This window comes from Salmo salar, chromosome ssa10 (genome assembly GCF_905237065.1).
Source record: "Salmo salar chromosome ssa10, Ssal_v3.1, whole genome shotgun sequence".
Classification (NCBI taxonomy): Eukaryota; Metazoa; Chordata; class Actinopteri; order Salmoniformes; family Salmonidae; genus Salmo; species Salmo salar.
The window spans coordinates 58,457,463-58,482,952 of record NC_059451.1 but is presented as its reverse complement, the minus strand read 5'-3'; the positions used below and the strand labels follow the sequence as shown (position 1 = coordinate 58,482,952).

At 43.9% G+C, this 25,490-nt stretch overlaps 1 protein-coding gene across 6 annotated transcripts in view; it reads right to left on the bottom strand.

Annotated features, from left to right (window-relative positions):
• The window catches only part of LOC106576565 (tumor protein 63), a 175,068-nt gene that overhangs the window by 22,108 nt on the left and 127,470 nt on the right, over positions 1-25,490 (bottom strand). For all 6 annotated transcript variants that reach the window (XM_045687990.1, XM_045687993.1, XM_045687992.1 and 3 more), the window contains 2 exons: positions 2,288-2,474; positions 1,185-1,300 (listed from right to left, as the gene is read on the bottom strand). In XM_045687990.1, the coding sequence (XP_045543946.1) occupies positions 1,185-1,300; positions 2,288-2,474 (303 nt within the window). The remainder of the gene's footprint in view (positions 1-1,184; positions 1,301-2,287; positions 2,475-25,490) is intronic.

Here is a 25,490-nt window from a genome sequence, read left to right as displayed (position 1 = left end):
TTAACACACAGAGAGGCGATATTAACACACAGAGAGGAGACAGGGCTCTGATAGTCTGTTTTAAGGGGGACAGAGAGGAGACAGGGAGGAGACAGGGCTCTGAGCTGTGGCCAAAGAATTAGGAATTAGAAAACTGAATTGGACATGAAACTTCTTGTGACGGTATATAAGGTCAGCCATTTTGGTCAGGGGGTTTGGCTTGTGACGGTATATAAGGTCAGCCATCTTGGTCAGGGGGTTTGGCTTGTGACGGTATATAAGGTCAGCCATTTTGGTCAGGGGGTTTGGCTTGTGACGGTATATAAGGTCAGCCATTTTGGTCAGGGGGTTTGGCTTGTGATGGTATATAAGGTCAGCCATTTTGGTCAGGGGGTTTGGCTTGTGACGGTATATAAGGTCAGCCATTTTGGTCAGGGGGTTTGGTAAGCCAGTGGTCAGCCAGTGCTGGGACAAGACATTGTGTAAAACAATGAATTTGAATATTTTCTTGCACTGTATGCTTGCCAGACAGTTTTAGAGGAATGATTCCATAGATTTTTCAAATTAACTGCCAATATGCCAACATTCATCAATGCAGTCAGTCTACAGCCAGACACTGGCTGACATCAGCTGATGATAGGACGTATACAAGTTGTAAATGCAACAAGTACTGATATTGTATCATATAATAGCAATCACAGCTTTCCAAGAAAACTCAAATGTAGACATCTATGGTCTATTTACATATATTTTAGAGGATATATAAAATTGGTATAAAACCAATATATTTATAATTATATGACAACAATTATATTACACAATTTCTGATATATCACGACTTACTTTTATTTTCCTGCATATTAAAATCAGGATTATGTCTCTACTGCCATTCAATCCAATTAGACGGGTTTGGATTTCACCCTGACCAATATGGCTGCCATTTTCACATTCTGGAACTTTGAGGGTTTATGACATCACATTCTGGAACCTTTGAGGGTTTATGACATCACATTCTGGAACCTTTGAGGTTTTATGACATCATATTCTGGAACCTTTGAGGGTTTATGACATCACATTCTGGAGCCTTTGAGGGTTTATGACATCACATTCTGGAACCTTTGAGGGTTTATGACATAGGCCCCTCTGGTAATTAATAGGATCTCTATAGCTGTGGCCTGGTGGCAACGAGAGGGGTATGACTTTACCTGAGGTGGCTCGTAGGGGACCAAGACACTCTGACGGCCCGTGATGGAGTCCTCCAGATACTGGGAGTGGCTGTTACCCTCCACTCGGATCAGGTGACTGGGAGGGGCTATCTGTCCTACAAAACACAAAATGCCATGTGCTTATCAAACAGCCAAAACATGTTACATGTTCATATCAAAGTAGATAAATAACTTATCAATGGTTTATCAATGGAAGTTTAGGCATAGTTAATAAGGTCATGGTGCAGGAAACATCTGAGAGGTAAAGGTTAGTTAATAAGGTCATGGTGCAGGAAGCATCTGAGAGGTAAAGGTTAGTTAATAAGGTCATGGTGCAGGAAACATCTGAGAGGTAAAGGTTAGTTAATAAGGTCATGGTGCAGGAAGCATCTGAGAGGTAAAGGTTAGTTAATAAGGTCATGGTGCAGGAAGCATCTGAGAGGTAAAGGTTAGTTAATAAGGTCATGGTAAGGTTAGTTAAGGTCATGGTAAAGGTTAGTAAAGGTTAGTTAATAAGGTAATGGTAAAGGTTAGTTAATAAGGTCATGGTAAAGGTTAGTAAAGGTTAGTTAATAAGGTCATGGTAAAGGTTAGTTAATAACCTTTACTAAGGTCATGGTAAAGGTTAGTTAATAACATCATGGTAAAGGTTAGTTAATAACATCATGGTACAGGAAGAATCTGAGAGGGCAAACAAACGTGTTTATATTTACATTGTGTGTTTATATTATTTTTATTTTATTTTTTATTTTAGTCATTTAGCAGACGCTCTTATCCAGAGCGACTTACAGTGAATGCATACATTTTAAAAAGATTTTCCCCCCGTACTGGTCCCCCGTGGGAATCGAACCCACAACCCTGGCGTTGCAAACACCATGCTCTACCAACTGAGCCACACGGGACCCGTTTATATTTACGTTGTGTGTTTATATTTACGTTGTGTGTTTATATTTATATAAGAGAAATTGGTTTTCAATGGTGCTTTAGGAGTGTCTTAGAGGGGGTCCATACATCAACTAACTAACCATCACTGAATTCTACAAGGACAGAATAGTGTGTAACTTTTATTGTTCATTTAGGAGAGAGACATATAACTAACTAACCTTCGTTGAACTCGCGGCTGAGCTCGTGGTTGGGGCAGCGTTTGACCACCTCGGTGACGTGCTCTGCCTTCTTGTAAACGGGCATGGCTCTGATGACGGCGCCCTGCGGGGGGTTGGTCAGCACCTTGATCTGGATGGGACACGTCTTGGCGATCTGACAATATAGCTTCTTCAGCTCTGTAGAGTACTGGAGAGAGAGAGGACAGGTCAGTACTGGAGAGAGAGAGAGGACAGGTCAGTACTGGAGAGAGAGAGGACAGGTCAGTACTGGACAGAGAGAGGACAGGTCAGTACTGGACAGAGAGAGGACAGGTTAGTACTGGAGAGAGAGAGGACAGGTCAGTACTGGAGAGAGAGAGAGGACAGGTCAGTACTGGAGAGAGAGAGAGGACAGGTCAGTACTGGAGAGAGAGAGAGGACAGGTCAGTACTGGAGAGAGAGAGAGGACAGGTCAGTACTGGAGAGACAGAGGACAGGTCAGTACTGGAGAGAGAGAGAGGACAGGTTGTACTGGAGAGAGAGAGGACAGGTTAGTACTGGAGAGAGAGAGAGGACAGGTCAGTACTGGAGAGAGAGAGGACAGGTCAGTACTGGAGAGAGAGAGGACAGGTCAGTACTGGAGAGAGAGAGGACAGGTCAGTACTGAAGAGAGAGAGGACAGGTCAGTACTGGAGAGACAGAGGACAGGTCAGTACTGGAGAGAGAGAGGACAGGCCAGTACTGGAGAGACAGAGGACAGGTCAGTACTGGAGAGACAGAGGACAGGTCAGCACTGCAGAGGGAGAGACAGAGTGGTTAGGTCTAGCTAGGTGGAGTACAGAGAGACAGGTTAAAAGACACAGGTCAGTTCTTCAGAGAGACAGGGGGAGACAAGTTAAAATATAATACAATATACAAGAATTAATAACAGTGACCTTATAATCAAATATAATCAACACATTCTAGATTATAGCCTTCAAAACAAATGTCAATAATACAAGATAACAGGCTTAGCAGTGCCTTTAAAAACATCTGTTGCCTAGTTACCCTTCTTGCCTGGTTACCCTTCTGTTAACAGGCTTACATTGCCTTTTAAAACATCTGTTGCCTAGTAACCTTTCTGTTAACAGGCTTAGCAGTGCCTTTTAAAACATCTGTTGCCTAGTAACCTTTCTGTTAACAGGCTTATCAGTGCCTTTAAAAAAAACCTGTTGCCTAGTTACCCTTCTGTTAACAGGCTTAGCAGTGCCTTCAAAAAAACCTGTTGCCTAGTTACCCTTCTGTTAACAGGCTTAGCAGTGCCTTTTAAAAACATCTGTTGCCTAGTTACCCTTCTGTTTTTCCCTGGAGCACAGAGGGTTAAAGACAGGCCAGTGATTATGGCACACACACACACACACACACACACACACACACACACACACACACACACACACACACACACACACACACACACACACACACACACACACACACACACACACACACACACACACACACACACACACACACACACACACACACACACACACACACACTCTCTCTCTCTTCATCATAGGGATTTGTGTTGATTGAGGCCAGGGTGTATGTGGATAGATGATACACACCTAGTTAATGTCTCTTGGTACAATGAGCCCGAAGCAGTAGCCAGGCACTTCCAGAGGAGTGGTGCCATAATTAACTGCCCTGCTTTAACTCTGGGCCTGGTTTTCACCTTTCATCTTCAAGATTAAGGGACACGACACAGTGTTTCCATTTGATGGTGAATGCTTGGTACTTCCGGAGGTTACTTATCTAGTACTTAACTCAGTGATGCTGTATTGTATTTGGTCATACTGTATGATGAGTCTTAACGATGAGGTCAGAGACAAAGATGGGGTTTGCAACATCCTGAACTTAACTTCCTGGCTGACACAGCATCTGACTAAAGTTGAGGCATTGACCACAGGAATGGAAGTGTCCTGACAGGAAGTCCTGCGCCACTAACAGCACCGTAGCTTCGGCTACTTAAAGTGCCACTCAGAAGTTGAATCCTGGGTTGGGCGGTATCCTGATGTTCATACCATATCTGTATCATACCCGAATCTGCACACAAGGAGAATTATTTAAACTATGATTTATATTGTTTTAAGCAACAACAACTATTTAGGTAACAGGGATCTCAATCCAGGAAGTGGATTGAATGTCTCAGCTGTAACCATGAAGCTTGACATCTAGCAAACATTACATTTGAGTTATTTACCAGAGGCTCTTATCCAGAGCGACTTACAATAGTGAGTGCATATATTTTTGTACTGGTCCCCCTGTGGGAATCAAACCCACAACCTTGACGTTGCAAGCGTCATACTCTACCAACTTGAGCAACACGGGACCTTCCGAAAACATACTTGGAGCAACCTGAGTTGGATATCATTTATTAGATTTCTTATAGTTATACTTCAATTATACACAGAACTAAAATATAAACACAACATGTAAAGTGTTGGTCCCATGTTTCATGAGCTGAAATAAAAGATCCCAGAAATGTTCCATACACACACAAAAAAGCGTATTTCTCTCAAATGTTGTGCACAAATTTGTTTATGTCCCTGTTAGTGAGCATTTCTTCTTTGCCAAGATAATCCCTACTACACCTGACAGGTGTTGCATGTCATGAAGCTGATTAAACAGCATGATCATTACACAGGTGCACCTTGTGCTGGGGACAATAAATGGCCACTCCAGTTCCCGCCATTATCCAGCAACTTCGTACAGCCATTGAAGAGGAGTGGGACAACATTCCACAGACCACAATCAACAGCCTGATCAACTCTATGTGAAGGAGATGTGTTGCACACCCCTACTAATTTTTTAAGGTATCTGTGACCAACAGATGCATATCTATATTCCCAGTCATGTTAAATCCATAGATTAGAGCCTAATGAATTAATTTCAAATAGACTGATTTCCTCATATGAACTGTAACTCAGTCAAATCTTTGAAATTGTTACATGTTGAGTTCACATTTTTGTTCAGTATTATAAGTGTATTTGGAAATACCCCGGTATAAACAGTATATTGGCCAAACCTAGTTGAGTGATTCACAAAGTCCTACCTATCTACTGTACAGGAAGTGACACTCAGAGGAAGTTGCTCACCTTCAGGCATTCAAACAAAACCATACAGTCATAAATAATACATGTGCTTTCTGCCTCACTGGCATTCTAAGAAAGAGAAAGCAGAAAGAACGCAGTCAGAAAGAAAAGAGAAAATAGCTTCTTCCAGCCATGACCGTGCTGACTAAACAAACATTTCAGATCTGTACCACTACTACTACTGTTACCACTAATACTACTGTTACAAATACTACCACACTAACCTCATTACTACTGTTGCTTCTACTACTAGTACCACCAATACTGTTACTACTACTTTTACAATTTAGTCATTTAGCAGATGCTCTTATCCAGAGCGACTTACAGTAGTGAATGCATACATTTCATAAATGTTTTACCGTACTGGTCCCCTGTGGGAATTGAACCCACAACCCTGGCACTGCAAACACCATGCTCTACCAACTGAGCCACACGGGACTGTACTGAGCCACATGACACTACTTCTACTACTGTTACTGTTAGTACTACTACTACTACTGTTACTGTTACTACTGCTACTACTACTGCTACTACTACTACTACTACTACTGTTACTACCACTACTACTGTTACTGTTACTACTGCTACTACTACTGCTACTACTACTGCTACTACTACTACTACTACTACTACTGCTGCTACTACTACTACTACTGCTACTACTACTGCTACTACTACTACTACTGTTACTACCACTACTACTGTTACTACCACTACAGCTACTACTACTGCTACTACCACTACTACTACTCACTACCACTCACTACTACTACTACCACTACTACTGCTACCACCACTACTACCACTGCTACTACTGCTACCACCACTGCTACTACTACTACTGCTACTACCACTGCTACTACTACCACGTCCCGCTGCTGCCACCACTACTCCTACCACTACTACCACTACCACTACTCACCACTGCTGCTACTACTACTGCTACTACCGCTGCTACTACTACTACTGCTGCTACTACTACTACTGCTACTACTACTACTACTACTACTGCTACTACTACATCTACTACTACTGCTACTGCTACTACTACTGCTACTACTACTACTGCTACTACTACTACTACTACTACTACCACTGCTACTACTGCTACTACTACTGCTACTACTACTACTGCTGCTAACACAACGTCTGCTGCTGCTGATACTACTACTGCTACTGCTACTGCTACTACTACTACTACTACTGCTACTGCTACTACTACATTACTACTACTGCTACTACTACTGCTACTGCTACTACTGCTACTACTACTACTACTACTACTGCTACTACTACTACTACTGCTACTACTACTACTACTGCTACTACTACTACTGCTAACACAACGTCTGCTGCTGCTGATACTACTACTGCTACTGCTACTACTACTACTACTACTACTACTGCTACTACTACTACTACTACTGCTACTACTACTACTACTACTACTACTACTGCCACTACTACTACTGCTACTACTGCTACTGCTACTACTGCTACTACTACTACTGCTACTACTACTACTACTGCTACTACTACTACAACAACAACTACTACTACTACTACTAACACAACGTCTGCTGCTGCTGATACTACTACTACTTCTGTGTAAGCACTATGCTCTCACTCTATGTGTCCCAAAATGGCACCCTTTATAGTGCACCATATTTATAGTTCACTACATTTAAAGTGCACTACATTTCCAAAACTCTGTGGTCAAAACTGGTGCACGATATAGGGAATAGGGCTCCATTTGCGACACATATTGTGTAATCCTTCCAGTGAAGGAGACATGCTGATGGAAAAACACAAGAGAAGGAAAAAGTGTCCTGCCAGGTTGGCATTTGAAATGGAACAATTATTGTGTGAAGATTGTGAAAACATCCCCGGGGCAGTGTTTGTGTTCTAAAAACAATTCTACAGTAAATTCCATCTCTGTTAAGCTGTGTTGCAGTGAAAGGAGCCCATCCCAGCATCTGTCTAGGATGACTTTTAATATTATTACACAAGCAAGCTATATTTGGCAAGGATACGTCTCATCTCCTCTCTTCTCCTCTCTTCTCCAGGATGATCCCTCTAGCTAGCAAACCAAACTAACCTCATTATGAAGCAGTCCTCTACAACAGGATGAAAAGACTTCTGTAAGGCTAGATGTGTCAGACCAAGTACACTACTCTGCCACTTGTCTTAGACAACAGTGTGTATATATATCACTGCTCTTATAAAAGGGTAATTACTTTGGAGTTGCACTGAGAAAGCAGTCAGTAAGGGAGGAGGGGTCCTTGATATTACCAACCAGTCAGTAAGGGAGAAGGGGTCCTTGATATTACCAACCAGTCAGTAAGGGAGGAGGGGTCCTTGATATTACCAACCAGTCAGTAAGGGAGGAGAGGTCCTTGATATTACCAACCAGTCAGTAAGGGAGGAGGGGTCCTTGATATTACCAACCAGTCAGTAAGGGAGGAGGGGTCCTTGATATTACCAACCAGTCAGTAAGGGAGAAGGGGTCCTTGATATTACCAACCAGTCAGTAAGGGAGGAGGGGTCCTTGATATTACCAACCAGTCAGTAAGGGAGAAGGGGTCCTTGATATTACCAACCAGTCAGTAAGGGAGGAGGGGTCCTTGATATTACCAACCAGTCAGTAAGGGAGGAGGGGGTCCTTGATATTACCAACCAGTCAGTAAGGGAGAAGGGGTCCTTGATATTACCAACCAGTCAGTAAGGGAGGATGGGTCCTTGATATTACCAACCATTCTTTTTTGCAATTAAAAAACCTTGCAGATTGATAGTGGCCGACTGTTTCCCCCATGTGAATGTTTGATAGATGTAAAGTAATTTCCCTTTTTCAGGAACCTGTCTTTCAAAGATATTTCATAAAAATCCTAATAATTTCACAGATCTTCATTGTAAAAGGTTTAAACACTGTTTCCCATGCTTGTTCAATGAACCATAAACAATTAATGAACATGCACCTGTGGAACGGTCGTTAAGACACTAACAGCTTACAGACGGTAGGCAATTAAGGTCACAGTTATGAAAACTTAGGACAATAAGAGGCCTTTGTACTGACTCTGAAAACACCAAAAGAAAGATGCCCAGGGTCCCTGCTCATCTGCGTGAACGTGCCTTGGGCATGCTGTAAGGAGGCATGAATGGCCAGGGCAATAAATTGCAATGTCCGTACTGTGATGTGGCCAGGGCAATAAATTGCAATGTCCGTACTGTGAGACGCCTAAGACAGGGCTACAGGGAGACAGGACGGACAGCTGATCGTCCTCGCAGTGGCAGACCACGTATAACAACACCTGCACAGAATCGTGTAGACATGGTGATGGAAGTGTTCCATACTTGGACGTCTAGAAGACCCTGATAAATTACCTGACCTGTTCACCCTGTACACCCCTGTCTGTCACATAGATATGAGAGAGAGAGAGGGAGAGATCAATATCAATGCCATAAAGGGGAGATTCAGTGCTTGTGAATAATTGACAAATTGACCATTTGTTTTGCTAAGGCCACCAAGATATGAAACAAAGTATTCTCAGTATCTGCCACGTTCAAGGCAGAAGACAATAGTTGTTTAAGACTGCTGACATTGCATACTGTAGACACACACACACACACACACACACACACACACACACACACACACACACACACACACACACACACACACACACACACACACACACACACACACACACACACACACGCCAGACAGATGAAGATAAACCATCCCAGCCCTCAAGTCACAAACTTTGAGAAACTATGTTTGCTCAGGAGCTGCTGCTGAAAGGTTAACACACACACAAGCATGCAGCAGTTGACTGATGTGCTCAAGTGGCTCTCCTCTCCTCTCCTCTCCCCTCCCCTCCCCTCCCCTCTCCTCTCCTCTCCTCTCCTCTCCTCTCCCCTCCCCTCCCCTCCTCTCCTCTCCTCTCCCAGGGAGGGCGCGGTCCTCTCTCATGTGTTACTATGTAATTATGAGCCATTCACTGGTCACAATGTAAATTACACACACAGCGAAAACACTACTTAATCACAATGCCTGCGTCCAAAATGGCACCCTATTCCCTATGTAGCACACAACTTTAGATCAGGGCACATGTGATGCAGACAGTCATTTAAACATAACACTCAACTACGCCTTAAAGTAGGTTAGCAGAGTCATAGCTCTATAGTAGGGTAGAAGAGTCATACCTCTATAGTAGGGTAGCAGTGTCATACCTCTATAGTAGGGTAGAAGTGTCATACCTCTATAGTAGGTTAGCAGGTAACAGAGTCATACCTCTGTATTAGGGTAGAAGAGTCATACCTCTGTATTAGGGTAGCAGAGTCATACCTCTATAGTAGGGTAGCAGAGTCATACCTCTATAGTAGGGTAGAGGAGTCATACCTCTATAGTAGGGTAGCAGAGTCATACCTCTATAGTAGGGTAACAGAGTCATACCTCTATAGTAGGGTAGAAGAGTCATACCTCTAGTAGGGTAGCAGAGTCATACCTCTGTAGTAGGGTAGCAGAGTCATACCTCTGTAGTAGGGTAGCAGAGTCATACCTCTGTAGTAGGGTAGCAGAGTCATGGCACTGGCGATCATACCACGCTCAAAGTCTCTTAGGTCACTCGTTTTGTCCATTCTAACGTTCAATCGAGCAGTAACTGAATGCCTTGATGCCTGCCTGCCTGCTTTATATAGCAAGACACGGCCATGTGACACTTCCGTGAACGGGGCGGAGTATCTAATAAACTGGCCTGTGAGTGTACTCCGTCTCTCAACCCAGAGATACTACTTCAAAACACAAACAGACTGTTCTCCTCCCAGCAACACGTTTCAGGTACAGGTTGAGACAGGCCCACAGCCATAGCGTTCCTTCCCCAGCCCTTGGTGGCTGTGGGCGCATGCCAAAATCAAGTCCTGACAAAGCTGGGCCTTAAACAAGCAGGGCTTGGCGCCTCCAGTCTTGTCCTCTTCATACCTGACATGTTGCATCCTGTCTTTAGCAGCTTCTCACTAACCTGCTCAATTGTACAGAAATTAAAAGGAGGGTTAGTCTATTCTTTTTCTCTCTCTGGAGAGGAGGGGAAAAACACCTGGTTCTCTCTGGAGAGGAGGGGAAAAACACCTGGTTCTCTCTGGAGAGGAGGGGAAAACACCTGGTTATCTCTGGAGAGGAGGGGAAAAACACCTGGTTCTCTCTAGAGAGGAGGGGAAAAACACCTGGTTCTCTCTAGAGAGGAGGGGAAAAACACCTGGTTCTCTCTGGAGAGGAGGGGAAAAACACCTGGTTCTCTCTAGAGAGGAGGGGAAAAACACCTGGTTATCTCTGGAGAGGAGGGGAAAAACACCTGGTTCTCTATAGGGAGGAGGGGAAAAACACCTGGTTCTCTCTAGAGAGGAGGGGAAAAACACCTGGTTCTCTCTAGAGAGAAGGGGAAAAACACCTGGTTCTCTCTAGAGAGGAGGGGAAAAACACCTGGTTATCTCTAGAGAGGAGGGGAAAAACACCTGGTTCTCTCTGGAGAGGAGGGGAAAAACACCTGGTTCTCTCTGGAGAGGAGGGGAAAAACACCTGGTTCTCTCTGGAGAGGAGGGGAAAAACACCGGGTTCTCTCTAGAGAGGAGGGGAAAAACACCTGGTTCTCTCTAGAGAGGAGGGGAAAAACACCTGGTTCTCTCTAGAGAGGAGGGGAAAAACACCTGGTTCTCCCTAGAGAGGAGGGGAAAAACACCTGGTTCTCTCTGGAGAGGAGGGGAAAAACACCTGGTTCTCTCTGGAGAGGAGGGGAAAAACACCTGGTTCTCTCTAGAGAGGAGGGGAAAAACACCTGGTTCTCTCTAGAGAGGAGGGGAAAAACACCTGGTTCTCTCTAGAGAGGAGGGGGAAAACACCTGGTTCTCTCTAGAGAGGAGGGGAAAAACACCTGGTTATCTCTAGAGAGGAGGGGAAAAACACCTGGTTCTCTCTGGATAGAAGGGGAAAAACACCTGGTTGTCTCTAGAGAGGAGGGGAAAAACACCTGGTTCTCTCTAGAGAGGAGGGGAAAAACACCTGGTTCTCTCTAGAGAGGAGGGGAAAAACACCTGGTTCTCCCTAGAGAGGAGGGGAAAAACACCTGGTTCTCTCTGGAGAGGAGATGAAAAACACCTGGTTCCCTCTAGAGAGGAGGGGAAAAACACCTGGTTTTCTCTAGAGAGGAGGGGAAAAACACCTGGTTCTCTCTAGAGAGGAAGGGAAAAACACCTGGTTCTCTCTAGAGAGGAGGGGAAAAACACCTGGTTCTCTCTGGAGAGGAGGGGGAAAACACCTGGTTCTCTCTGGAGAGGAGGGGAAAAACACCTGGTTCTCTCTATAGAGGAGGGGAAAAAATGTCAGGAAAGCAGGGATAGAAAAGTAGGAGCAGAGATAACAAATATCCTCATTAGCGATTTATTTTGGTGTGTTGCAAAGAGAATGTAGGAAGCAGGGCCGGAAGGCAGCTGTTACTTTTTATTTGTTTATTTTATTTATTTCACCTTTATTTAACAAGGTAGGCCAGTTGAGAACAAGTTCTCATTTACAACTGTGACCTGGCCAAGATAAAGCAAAGCAGTGCGACACAAACAACAACACAGAGTTACACATGGAATAAAACAAACATACAGTCAATAACACAATAGAAAATTCTATATACAGTGTGTGCAAATGTCGTAGGATTAGGGAGGTAAGCAATTAATAGGCCATAGTGGGGAAATAATTACAATTTAGCAATTAAACACTGGAGTGATAGATATGATGATGTGCAAGTAGAGATACTGGGGTGCAGAAGAGCAAAAAAATAAATAACAATATGGGGATGAGGTAGTCGGGTTGGCTATTTACAGATGGGCTATGTACAGGTACAGTAAGCTGCTCTGACAGCTGATGCTTAAAGTGAGTACTAAGAACGTCAGCGTAGCAAAGCCTCTATGATGCTGCAGTCATCGGATGGAGTCCCAGATGTGTGTTTGTGTGTGACACCTGACGCGGGAACGGAAAATGGCATGTGACTTCTTGTTTATCAAGCCTAACCTGAGATAATGGCGGGGACAAGCATCTGTCACTCTTGGGATTAGCCAGTTGGTTGCTAGAGCAGATGTATGAAACTGAAACTGTGGAAAACTTTTCCCGACAAGTAAATTGGAAGGTTGTCATTGAACAATATAATAACAATAATACATATTTTACAGTTTCCAGAAGGCTGTTTTATTTTACGTCTCTCTCTCTAGGTGGAAAGATTGTGTGATTAATTGAACAGTGAAGTTGAGAACAATGACTGAATATTAAAGGTGATAGGATTTTATTACGGTGGTTTTCCCCGGTTCTTATACGGACGCCCTGAGGGATGCCAAACTGTTTCCTCTTTCACTACGTTTCAAGTCTACTGCTTTTTCTTTTTCTTTCTTTCTTGCCTTTCTTGTATCATCACAAAGTACTTTCCCAGCATCTTTCTTGTATCATCACAAAGTACTTTCCCAGCATCTTTCTTGTGTCATCACAAAGTACTTTCCCAGCATCTTTGTTGTTAAGTCTGAGAAACGAGTGGAATACAAGAGCTGCATATATGTCTGTTATTCGATGTTCAATCTTTACAACGATGACATGTTGTGTGTGTGTGTGTGTGTGTGTGTGTGTGTGTGTGTGTGTGTGTGTGTGTGTGTGTGTGTGTGTGTGTGTGTGTGTGTGTGTGTGTGTGTGTGTGTGTGTGTGTGTGAGAGAGAGAGAGGTATATACACATTTCTGGGGCTTTGATGTGTTGTGAGCTGTGCAAACCAAGTCATGTTTATGTAGTGACAGAGTAATGAGCTCCTATTGAAGTAGTTTGATTTTCCTCGTTCTCCTCATTTATCTCACTAATGCCACTACTGTTCCATTATAGCCTGGGTAATCTCCTAATGTCACTACAGTTCCATTATAGCCTGGGTAATCTCCTAATGTCACTACAGTTCCGTTATAGCCTGGGTAATCTCCTAATGCCACTACTGTTCCATTATAGCCTGGGTAATCTCCTAATGTCACTACTGTTCCGTTATAGCCTGGGTAATCTCCTAATGTCACTACTGTTCCATTATAGCCTGGGCAATCTTCCAATGTCACTACTGTTCCATTATAGCCTGGGTAATCTCCTAATGTCACTACTGTTCCATTATAGCCTGGGTAATCTCCTAATGCCACTACTGTTCCATTATAGCCTGGGTAATCTCCTAATGTAGGCAGACTCAGTAGCCTTGGTTTCTCAAACGATTGCGTCGCCTGGTTCACCAACTACTTCTCTGACAGAGTTCAGTGTGTCAAATCGGAGGGCCTGCTGTCCGGACCTCTGGCAGTCTCTATGGGGGTACCACAGGGTTCAATTCTTGGGCCAACTCTTTTCTCTGTATACATCAATGATGTCGCTCTTGCTGCTGGTGAATCTCTGATCCACCTCTACGCAGACGACACCATTCTGTATACTTCTGGCCCTTCTTTGGACACTGTGTTAACAACCCTCCAGACGAGTTTCAATGCCATTCAACTCTCCTTCCGTGGTCTCCAACTGCTCCTAAACACAAGTAAAACTAAATGCATGCTCTTCAACCGATCGCTGCCTGCACCTGCCCGCCTGTCCAGCATCACTTCTCTGGACGGTTCTGACTTAGAATTTGTGGACAACTACAAATACCTAGGTGTCTGGTTAGACTGTAAACTTTCCTTCCAGACTCACATCAATCATCTCCAATCCAAAGTTAAATCTAGAATTGGCTTCCTATTTCGCAACAAAGCATCCTTCACTCATGCTGCCAAACATACCCTCGTAAAACTGACCATCCTACCAATCCTCGACTTCGGCGATGTCATTTACAAAATAGCCTCCAATACCCTACTCAACAAGCTGGATGCAGTCTATCACAGTGCCATCCGTTTTGTCACCAAAGCCCCATATTCTACCCACCACTGCGACCTGTACGCTCTCGTTGGCTTGCCTTCGCTTCATAATCGTCGCCAAACACATTGGCTCCAGGTCATCTACAAGACCCTGCTAGGTAAAGTCCCCCCTTATCTCCGCTCACTGGTCACCATAGCAGCACCCACCTGTAGCACGCGCTCCAGCAGGTATATCTCTCTGGTCACCCCTAAAGCCAACTCCTCCTTTGGTCGTCTCTCCTTCCAGTTCTCTGCTGCCAATGACTGGAACGAACTACAAAAATCTCTGAAACTGGAAACACTTATCTCCCTCACTAACTTTAAGCACCAGCTATCAGAGCAGCTCCCAGATCACTGCACCTGTACATAGCCCATCTATAATTTAGCCCAAACTACTACCTCTTCCCCTACTGTATTTATTTATTTTATTTATGTTGCTCCTTTGCACCATATTATTTATATTTTAACTTTGAACTTTCTTCAAACTACAAATCTACCATTCCAGTGTTTTACTTGCTATACTGTATTTACTTTGCCACCATGGCCTTTTTTGCCTTTACCTCCCTTATCTCACATCATTTGCTCACATTGTATATAGTCTTATTTTTTTTTACTGCATCATTGATTGTATGTTGTTTTACTCCATGTGTAACTCTGTGTTTTTGTATGTTGTCGAACTGCTTTGCTTTATCTTGGCCAGGTCGCAATTGTAAATGAGAACTTGTTCTCAACTTGCCTACCTGGTTAAATAAAGGTGAAATAAATAAATAAATAAAAATGTCACTACAGTTCCATTATAGCCTGGGTAATCTCCTAATGTCACTACTGTTCCATTATAGCCTGGGTAATCTCCTAATGTCACTACTGTTCCATTATAGCCTGGGTAATCTCCTAATGTCACTACAGTTCCATTATAGCCTGGGTAATCTCCTAATGTCACTACTGTTCCATTATAGCCTGGGTAATCTCCTAATGTCACTACTGTTCCATTATAGCCTGGGTAATCTCCTAATGTCACTACTGTTCCATTATAGCCTGGGTAATCTCCTAATGTCACTACTGTTCCATTATAGCCTGGGTAATCTCCTAATGCCACTACTGTTCCATTATAGCCTGGGTAATCTCCTAATGCCACTACTGTTCCATTATAGCCTGGGTAATCTCCTAATGTCACTACTGTTCCATTATAGCCTGGGTAATCTCCTAATGTCACTACTGTTCCATTATAGCCTGGGTAATCTCCTAATGTCACTACTGTTCCATTATAGCCTGGGTAATCTCCTAATGTCACTACTGTTCCATTATAGCCTGGGTAATCTCCTAATGTTCAGGGAAGAAAACACATTTAATAATAACATAAACCGGTTTGGAAACGAGGCCTTTCCAAACAGCAACATTATTGAGAAATAATTTCCCTCTCAACCCTGGTATCTTTCTCTTTTCCTATTCCTCATATATATGTTTTATTTCCCTCTGCCTGATCTTTATTCCCAGCGGTTTGTTTTAGGGTTCGTGTCGATGTTCGTTTAGGGCGAGTCTTGACAGGCTCGTTGACACAAACACGTCTCTAAGGCGTGGGACGGGCCTGGCCCCGCAGATATTCTCAGGGCAGGTTGTGTCTTGCCTAACACTGTTTGCTGGAACACTCTTCTCTGAGAGGGCCATCCTCCTTCCTGTATGGAACTCCATATTATTCCTGCGGTGCAATGCGAGACACAGCGACCGGCAAGAGATGCACAGAGTATTTACACGAGTATTACCTTCTCCAGGTCCTCAAGCCATTACAGTAATCCTCCCCCAGCTCTATAGAGACTAGATCCTCAAGACATTACAGTAATCCTCCCCCAGCTCTATAGAGACTAGGTCCTCAAGCCATTACAGTAATCCTCCCCCAGCTCTATAGAGACTAGATCCTCAAGACATTACAGTAATCCTCCCCCAGCTCTATAGAGACTAGGTCCTCAAGCCATTACAGTAATCCTCCCCCAGCTCTATAGAGACCAGGTCCTCAAGTCATTACAGTAATCCTCCCCCAGCTCTATAGAGACTAGGTCCTCAAGACATTACAGTAATCCTCCCCCAGCTCTATAGAGACTAGGTCCTCAAGTCATTACAGTAATCCTCCCCCAGCTCTATAGAGACTAGGTCCTCAAGACATTACAGTAATCCTCCCCCAGCTCTATAGAGACTAGGTCCTCAAGACATTACAGTAATCCTCCCCCAGCTCTATAGAGACTAGGTCCTCAAGCCATTACAGTAATCCTCCCCCAGCTCTATAGAGACCAGGTCCTCAACACATTACAGTAATCCTCCCCCAGCTCTATAGAGACTAGGTCCTCAAGCCATTACAGTAATCCTCCCCCAGCTCTATAGAGACTAGGTCCTCAAGACATTACAGTAATCCTCCCCCAGCTCTAGAGAGACTAGGTCCTCAAGACATTACAGTAATCCTCCCCCAGCTCTAGAGAGACTAGGTCCTCAAGACATTACAGTAATCCTCCCCCAGCTCTATAGAGACTAGGTCCTCAAGCCATTACAGTAAGCCTCCCCCAGCTCTATAGAGACTAGGTCTTCAAGACATTACAGTAATCCTCCCCCAGCTCTATAGAGACTAGGTCCTCAAGTCATTACAGTAATCCTACCCCAGCTCTATAGAGACTAGGTCCTCAAGCCATTACAGTAATCCTCCCCCAGCTCTATAGAGACTAGGTCCTCAAGACATTACAGTAATCCTCCCCCAGCTCTATAGAGACTAGGTCCTCAAGCCATTACAGTAATCCTCCCCCAGCTCTATAGAGACTAGGTCCTCAAGCCATTACAGTAATCCTCCCCCAGCTCCATACAGACTAGGGATGGGATTTCTAAATCGTTTAATTAATTTTTTTGGGGGGGGATATCCAGATCGACGAAGTCCAGAGAGGACACATGAATAACAAATGATAATTCCCATATGTCGAGACCGTGACTTATTTATCTCATGATCACTACAATAACCAAAGTTGTTTTGTCGAGATAATGAGATAATGAAAAGTACAACGCATCATCAGAGATTCATTTGTTCAGATGCAAGATAAGCACCTCATCGAGGAGCCCTGTGGCTGCGTTGATCTGCAGTGTGGGGCATTTAAACCCTAAACCCATTTAAACCCAACTGTCTCCCTGTGGCTGCGTTGATCTGCAGTGTGGGGCATTTAAACCCTAAACCCATTTAAACCCAACTGTCTCCCTGTGGCTGCGTTGATCTGCAGTGTGGGGCATTTAAACCCTAAACCCATTTAAACCCAACTGTCTCCCTGTGGCTGCGTTGATCTGCAGTGTGGGGCATTTAAACCCTGAACGATGCCTGACAGGCAAAACTGTCTCCCTGTGGCTGCGTTGATCTGCAGTGTGGGGCCTTTAAACCCTAAACGATGCCTGACAGGCAAAACTGTCTCCCTTGGCTGCGTGCCTCCCCTAAGACTCACAGCCAATCGCATGCAAGGACCAACTCAGCTAACTTGGCTAGTCTTGTGCGCTAGCTAGCTAGGTAGTCTTGTTAGCAAGTTAGCTTGTTCTCTATACTGGTTGTTAGCTTGCATAACTGATATGTGTATAATTATAAAGGGACACTTCATGTTTTGTGAATAATATTTCAATTTACAGTGGGTGAGCAACATTCCTGACGGGATGATCAGGTTCAATTTCAGCCTCAGAGGCTGAGAAGTCAGGATTCTGCCTTGTAGGCTGTTTTCATAGGTAAAGGCTCCTTCCAGGCAAGGAGGGTGGTGTGGTCAGCCCAGTGCATATCCTGGGGGGCCACACTGCCTGCCCTCCAGGACATCTACAACACCCGGCGTCACAGGAAGGACAAGAAGATCAAAGACCTCAGCCACCCGAGCCACGACCTATAACACCCCTGCTACTATTTAGAAGGAGGGGAGACAGTACAGACGCATCAAAGCTGGGACCAAGCGACTGTTAAACAGCTTCTATCTCCAGGCTATCAGACTGTTAAATAGTCCCAGCCTCCGCCCAGTACCCTGCCCTGAAATTTTGTCACTGTTTTAGCCCGGCTACCATCTGGTACTCTACCCTGCACCTTAGAGACTGCTGCTCTATATACATAGACATGGAATCACTGGTCACTTTAATCTTTACATATTGTTTTACCCACTTCATATGTATATACTGTAATCTAGGCATGGCTCAACCTATATAGCTACTGCTATAGACATATTTTCTATTTATATACTGTCTATAAACACCATCATATGTATTTATATTCCAGACTCTGACAAATACTTGTTCTGATATCTCTTAATTTCTTATTTTTATATTTTTGGTGGATTTGTGTGTTTTGTTTTGTATTGTTCTGTATCACTGCAAGCTAAACAGATCCAATAGCAGCCTCAGAAGATGGCAGGACGTCACGTGTGCTCCCTCTCCGGCCTCTAGGTCACCGGTCTGCTCGTCATGGCGCACACCTGTCACCATCGTAACGCGTAAATGCGCATAATGACACTCAATCTGGACTCACATCACCTCCTTGATTACCTTCCCTATATATGTCACTCCCCTTTGGTTCCTTCCCTATATATGTCACTCCCCTTTGGTTCCTTCCCTATATATGTCACTCCCCTTTGGTTCCTTCCCTATATATGTCACTCCCTTTGGTTCCTTCCCTATATATGTCACTCCCCTTTGGTTCCTTCTCTATATATGTCACTCCCTTTGGTTCCTTCCCTATATATGTCGCTCCCTTTGGTTCCTTCCCTATATATGTCACTCCCTTTGGTTCCTTCCCTATATATGTCACTCCCCTTTGGTTCCTTCTCTATATATGTCACTCCCCTTTGGTTCCTTCCCTATATATGTCACTCCCTTTGGTTCCTTCCCTATATATGTCACTCCCTTTGGTTCCTTCTCTATATACACCACCCCCCTTTGGTTCCTTCCCTATATATGTCACTCCCCTTTGGTTCCTTCCCCAGTCGGCATTATATCTGTTTCTGTTCCATGTGGGTGCGATGTTTGTGTTACGTGTTTGTTTAATTTATTAAATGTATTTACTGCCTGAACTTGCTTCCAGACTCTCAGCGTACATCATTACACAGGATTCTGCCTTGTAGGCTGTTTCATAGGTAAGGCTCCTTGCAGACAGACTCTGAGGCTGCTATTGAATGGGATCAGCATGCCAGGAATACAGCACACCCACTCTAGATCACAATGCACTGACTGCTAACATGTCTGCAAGGAACCTTAGCTGTGAAACAGCCTACAAGACAGCATCCCGACTCTGTTCAACCTCCTAATAGACAACCACTACCTCACCCTGTTCAACCTCCCAATACACAAACACTACCTCACCCTGTTCAACCTCCCAATACACAAACACTACCTCACCCTGTTCAACCTCCCAATAGACAAACACTACCTCACCCTGTTCAACCTCCCAATGGACAAACACTAACTCACCCTGGTCAACCTCCCAATACACAAACACTACCTCACCCTGTTCAACCTCCCAATAGACAAACACTACCTCACCCTGTTCAACCTCCCAATAGACAAACACTACCTCACCCTGTTCAACCTCCCAATACACAAACACCACCTCACCCTGTTCAACCTCCCAATAGAGAAACACTACCTCACCCTGTTCAACCTCCCAATGGACAAACACTAACTCACCCTGGTCAACCTCCCAATACACAAACACTACCTCACCCTGTTCAACCTCCCAATAGACAAACACTACCTCACCCTGTTCAACCTCCCAATAGACAAACACTACCTCACCCTGTTCAACCTCCCAATACACAAACACCACCTCACCCTGTTCAACCTCCCAATAGAGAAACACTACCTCACCCTCTTCAACCTCCCAATAGACAAACACTACCTCACCCTGTTCAACCTCCCAATGGACAAACACTACCTCACCCTGTTCAACCTCCCAATAGACAAACACCACCTCACCCTGTTCAACCTCCCAATACACAAACACCACCTCACCCTGTTCAACCTCCCAATAGACAAACACTACCTCACCCTGTTCAACCTCCCAATGGACAAACACTACCTCACCCTGTTCAACCTCCCAATACACAAACACTACCTCACCCTGTTCAACCTCCCAATGGACAAACACTACCTCACCCTGTTCAACCTCCCAATACAAACACTACCTCACCCTGTTCAACCTCCCAATACAAACACTACCTCACCCTGTTCAACCTCCCAATAGTGGGGAACCATTAAGTAACAATGATTCCCTCAGTGGTGATGGTGACACCCCATTAAGATGGCGGCAAAGAGAAAACATAGGTAAAAAAAACAAAAAAAACACACATAGCCAAATAACAAATAGCTATATTGACTTTGACTGAAAAGGGTATTAGTCTTTGTCTCATTGAGCTAGGGCTGTGACGGTCATGGAATTAAGACGGCACATTTCTCCTCTCCTCCGCTCCTGACCACATGTGCAGCCATAGAAATCTGATGAATAGAACGGTCGTCCCCGTTCAAGTCAATTATGACATAATGGGTGAACTGGCGACCATTGCGAAGAGCAAAGCAGGAAGTCTACCCGTCAATATGTGGTGTGATTTTGTTGATTCGACTCTCAACTGACATTACAACAACAAAAAAATGACGTTCCATTGCGTGAGCCACGTCAGTTAACATCATTCCAATGAACGTTATTGCATCACAATACCAGGATGGCCATTGTGAGTGTGGCCATGAGTTTACCAGTCAGATTACCAGGGTTAGAGATTCATGTTCTATTCATTCTATTTCTATGTGTTCTACTGCTGCAGTGAAAGGGACGTTGCCTAAGCAACCGAAGACTTGTTTGCTACAACACGTTTGCTTGTTTCAGCAAAGAGCAACAAAGTTTCATCACGTTGTTAAGAGTCCAACCACGTGGATGTCCCGTCTTCATTCAGCTGTTCCAAAAACAAACAAACAAACCAAAAAACAACTATACACTGAGTGTACAAAACATTAGGAACACCTGCTCTTTCCGTGACATAGACTGACCAGGTGAATCCAGGTGAAAGCTATGATCCCTTATTGATGTCACTTGTTAAATCCACTTCAATCAGTGTAGATGAAGGGGAGGAGACAGGTTAAAGAAGGATTGTTAAGCCTTGTGACAATTGAGACATGGATTGTGTGTACCATTCAGGGGGTGACAAAATATTGAAGTGCCTTTGAACGGGGCATGGCAGTAGGTGCCAGTCCTCAAGTCCTTTCCAACCAATCTGCTAAAAACTGCTTCTGCTCACTGAAAAAACTGAAACTTCACATTCACTCCGTTCATTAAAACCCATCTATTTTTGTGACTACCTGGTTTTGAAGTATTGAAATCAAATCATATGATTTGAATTTAAAGTATTTTAATAAACAACATGAAAAGATGCCTGTAAGGAGCAAACATCATTTCAAATAGGCTACATGTCGTATTAAACAGCATATACATCTCTATAGAGGTCAGGAGCCAGACAGGAAGCCCAAAAAGGAACAAAAATGTATTATTTAGTCTATATTATTAGCCTATTATTTCAAGGCTATAGCCTTCAGTAAACTGTGAAGAATTTGCCACACACAAGGCTGGCAGGAACATTAAACACTCAGCATATAAACATTTTGTTGTATTAATCATTATAGTCCATACATTTTTCAGCGGCAGGGACTGGGAGACTAGTCAGGATCAAGGGAAAGATACACAGAGCAAAGTATAGAGAGATCCTTGGTGAAAACCTGCTCCAGAGTGCTCAGGACCTCAGACTGGGGTGAAGGTTCACCTTCCAACAGGACAACGACCCTAAGCACACAGGCAAGACAATGCAGGAGTGGCTTCGGGACAAGACTCTGAATGTCCTTGAGTGGCCCAGCCAGAGCCTGGACTTGAACCCCATCAAACATCTTTGGAGAGACCTGAAAATATCTGTGCAGCAACACTCCTCATCCAACCTGAAAGAGCTTGAGAGGCTCTGCAGAGTACAATGGGAGAAACTCCCCAAATACAGGTGTGCCAAGCTTGTAGCATCATACCCAAGAAGACTCGAGGCTGCAATCACAGCCAAAGGTGCTTCAACAAAGTACTGAGTAAAGAGTCTGAATACTTATGAAAATGTGATATTTCTGGGGTTTTTTATTTCTAAAAACAAGTTTTTGCTCTGTCATTATGGGGTATTGTGTGTAGATTGATGAGGTGGGGGGAAAAACAATGTAATCCATTTTAGAATAAGGCTGTAACGTAACAACATTTTGAAGAAAGTTAAGGGGTCTGAATACTTTCCGAGTGCACTGTAGGCTGTGACTTACTTAGAGTTAAATACAAATTGTCAGCTCTGGGATTCAATCCGGCAACCTTTTGGTTACTAGCCCAACGCTCTAACCACTAGGCTACCTGCCGCCTCTACACTCTAACCACAAGGCTACCTGCCGCCTCTACACTCTAACCACAAGGCTACCTGCCTCCTCTAACCACTAGGCTACCTGCTGCCACTACACTCTAACCGCTAGGCTACCTGCCTCCTCTAACCACTAGGCTACCTGCCGCCTCCACACTCTAACCACTAGGCTACCTGCTGCCTCCACACTCTAACCACTAGGCTACCTACCGCCTCCACACTCTAACCACTAGGCTACCTGCCGCCTCCACACTCTAACCACAAGGCTACCTGCCACCCCGGCAGATAATAGAACAAAAATGAACAACATTTTTAAGAAACTTTTTTTAGAGATTAGATTTTTTGTTGTTGTTTATAAATACTTTGCTACAAAGACACACTTAGCTAGCTACCCACCTCATTCCTTTCGGTTAGCATGTTCACAAAGTACACCATAATGCTTTCAGGATACGTGTCTTTTCAGATTCCACCATGATTCTTTAGTTGTGGACACTACATCACCACACTCCCTCTTTTGGACATACTGCCAAATTCTCTAAAATGACATTGGAGGGGGCTTATGGTAGAAAAATGAACATTCAATTCTCTGGCAACAGCTCTGGTGGACATTCCTACATGCCATTTGCACGCTCCCTCAAAACTTGAGACATCTGTTGCATTGTGTTGTGTGACAAAACAGCACATTTTAGAGTGGCTACTAGCTAGCCCAGCTACTAGCCTACACTCATAGAAGAAAAGGTGCTATCTAGGACATTAAAGGGTTCTTCGGCTGTCCCCATAGGAGAACCCTTTGAAGAACCCTATTTGGTTCCAGGTAAAACCCTTTGAAGAACCCTTTTTGGTTCCAGGTAAAACCCTTTTAAAGGGTTCCATGTAAAACCCTTTGAAGAACCCTTTTTGGTTCCAGGTAAAAACCCTTTTAGAACCCTTTTGGGTTCCATGATCCCACAGAGACAAAAACACACTGTGCACTAAGTCCCAATTGTAAGATCCCACCGAGACACACAGCCAGCCCATCAAAAGGGAGCATTAGCAGCTCTATGTGCAGAGTAAAGCTGGGGCGGTGACGTCTACAGTGGCCCTGTGCCATAAGGCCATCAGGCCAGTAGCTGAGCTTGTCTAGCCATTCTGTGTAGCTTCCAGGAGCTTAAAGAGTCAGCTCTAGAGTGCTCAGGCTGAGACCCGTACTATTATCACTACATTTCCATCAGACTGGCCCGGTCATTATAGATTATAGAGACAACGCTATTTCGGTCAGCTCTTTCTGTCAGCTCTTTCTGTCAGGTCTTTCTGTCAGGTCTTTCTGTCAGCTCTTTCGGTCAGCTCTTTCGGTCAGCTCTTTCAGTCAGCTCTTTCGGTCAGATATTTTGGTATGTCTTCAACCAACCATTAGCCCACTGGTGGTAATGAATAACTGACTATTTCTACTGAGGACAGAGTCAGTGATACCACTGCAAAACAACAGCATGGAGGGTTTGTCTAGTAATTGTTGAGTGCAGTGGAATGCTTTATGCTGATGTAGTGTTTGTATGATAAAAGATGTGTTTGTTGTAAACCATTGGTTACCAGTCCTGAAATCCATCCTGTTGTGTATGTAAGGTAGCCTAAGCGTTAAATATGGCTTAAACTTCCTCATGATGAGCTCAGACCAAACCATCAGCTAAACCAATATTACTCTGAGGGCTTTATTTTCGTCTGGCGCTACGGCAGCGCAAAGGCCAAACGCACTTCAGTTTGCAATTTCAGCATGTAAAAACTGGCGCTCTGCCGTCTTCCATCCAATGTGCCAGGTTCAGCAATTGACCTGTCTAATATCAGCTCGCTCGCACTGAAGTGGGAAGGGTGGCAATATTTAAGGTGTGTCCTTAAAAACAAGCGCAAAAGTGATTTCATGAAGCGCATATTGGAAGATTTAAGACCAACGAAAAGCAAGTCAAAGCCTTGACAAACCCTTCAACTTGTTTATTCATCAAACTTCAGCCCTTTCGCTCCACTTCCAGCTACTGCGCCCATAATTCCTGCTGTGAAAATAGCAAAAGTTTGTCTTAACACAACCCTTGGACATTGAGCACTGCCACCAGCGCTAAGATTTACCATTGGTTATGTTTGTTAAAATAGAGTCCTTAGTGGGTTTATGAAAACAAGGTGCCCGATCCAGAGTCTAGAACAAGGTTTAGGGGTGTGCCTCCCAATTCACACCCTCTTACTCTTCCCTTTCACACAACCAACTGCACATCAGACAGACACTTTTGTTTCTGTGCTGTGGAAGATGAGAGAGACAGGAAGTGTGGGAATTTAGTAAATGTCACTATCCCACAGTCGTCGTAGCCAATCCCGCCTGTTCACTCTAAGACATTACCTACGCTACCGTTGGTTGATTTTTAGGCAATGATACCTCAGGTTCTATAACACTCCTTCCTCTCCCGTCTGCCAAATCTGGAGATTGATGACTTAGCTGGACCATAATGACCCAAAATCAATTCCCGTACTACAGTTGAATAGGACCATGTAAGACTGGTTCAGCCACATAGTTTCCCATTAATATTATGATTTCACAAGAGATCCAACACTTGAAGTAAAAGAGCCTATATATACATGTATATATACATATATATACATATATATATATATATATATATATATATATATATATAGAACGTAGAAAAAGATTGAATCCATTCATCAACAGGTGAGATATGGAGCAGCTCAGATGGTGGCTAACTATTGTGACTGCTAGGTGGGGTGCTCTTTACTTTTGGTTTTAC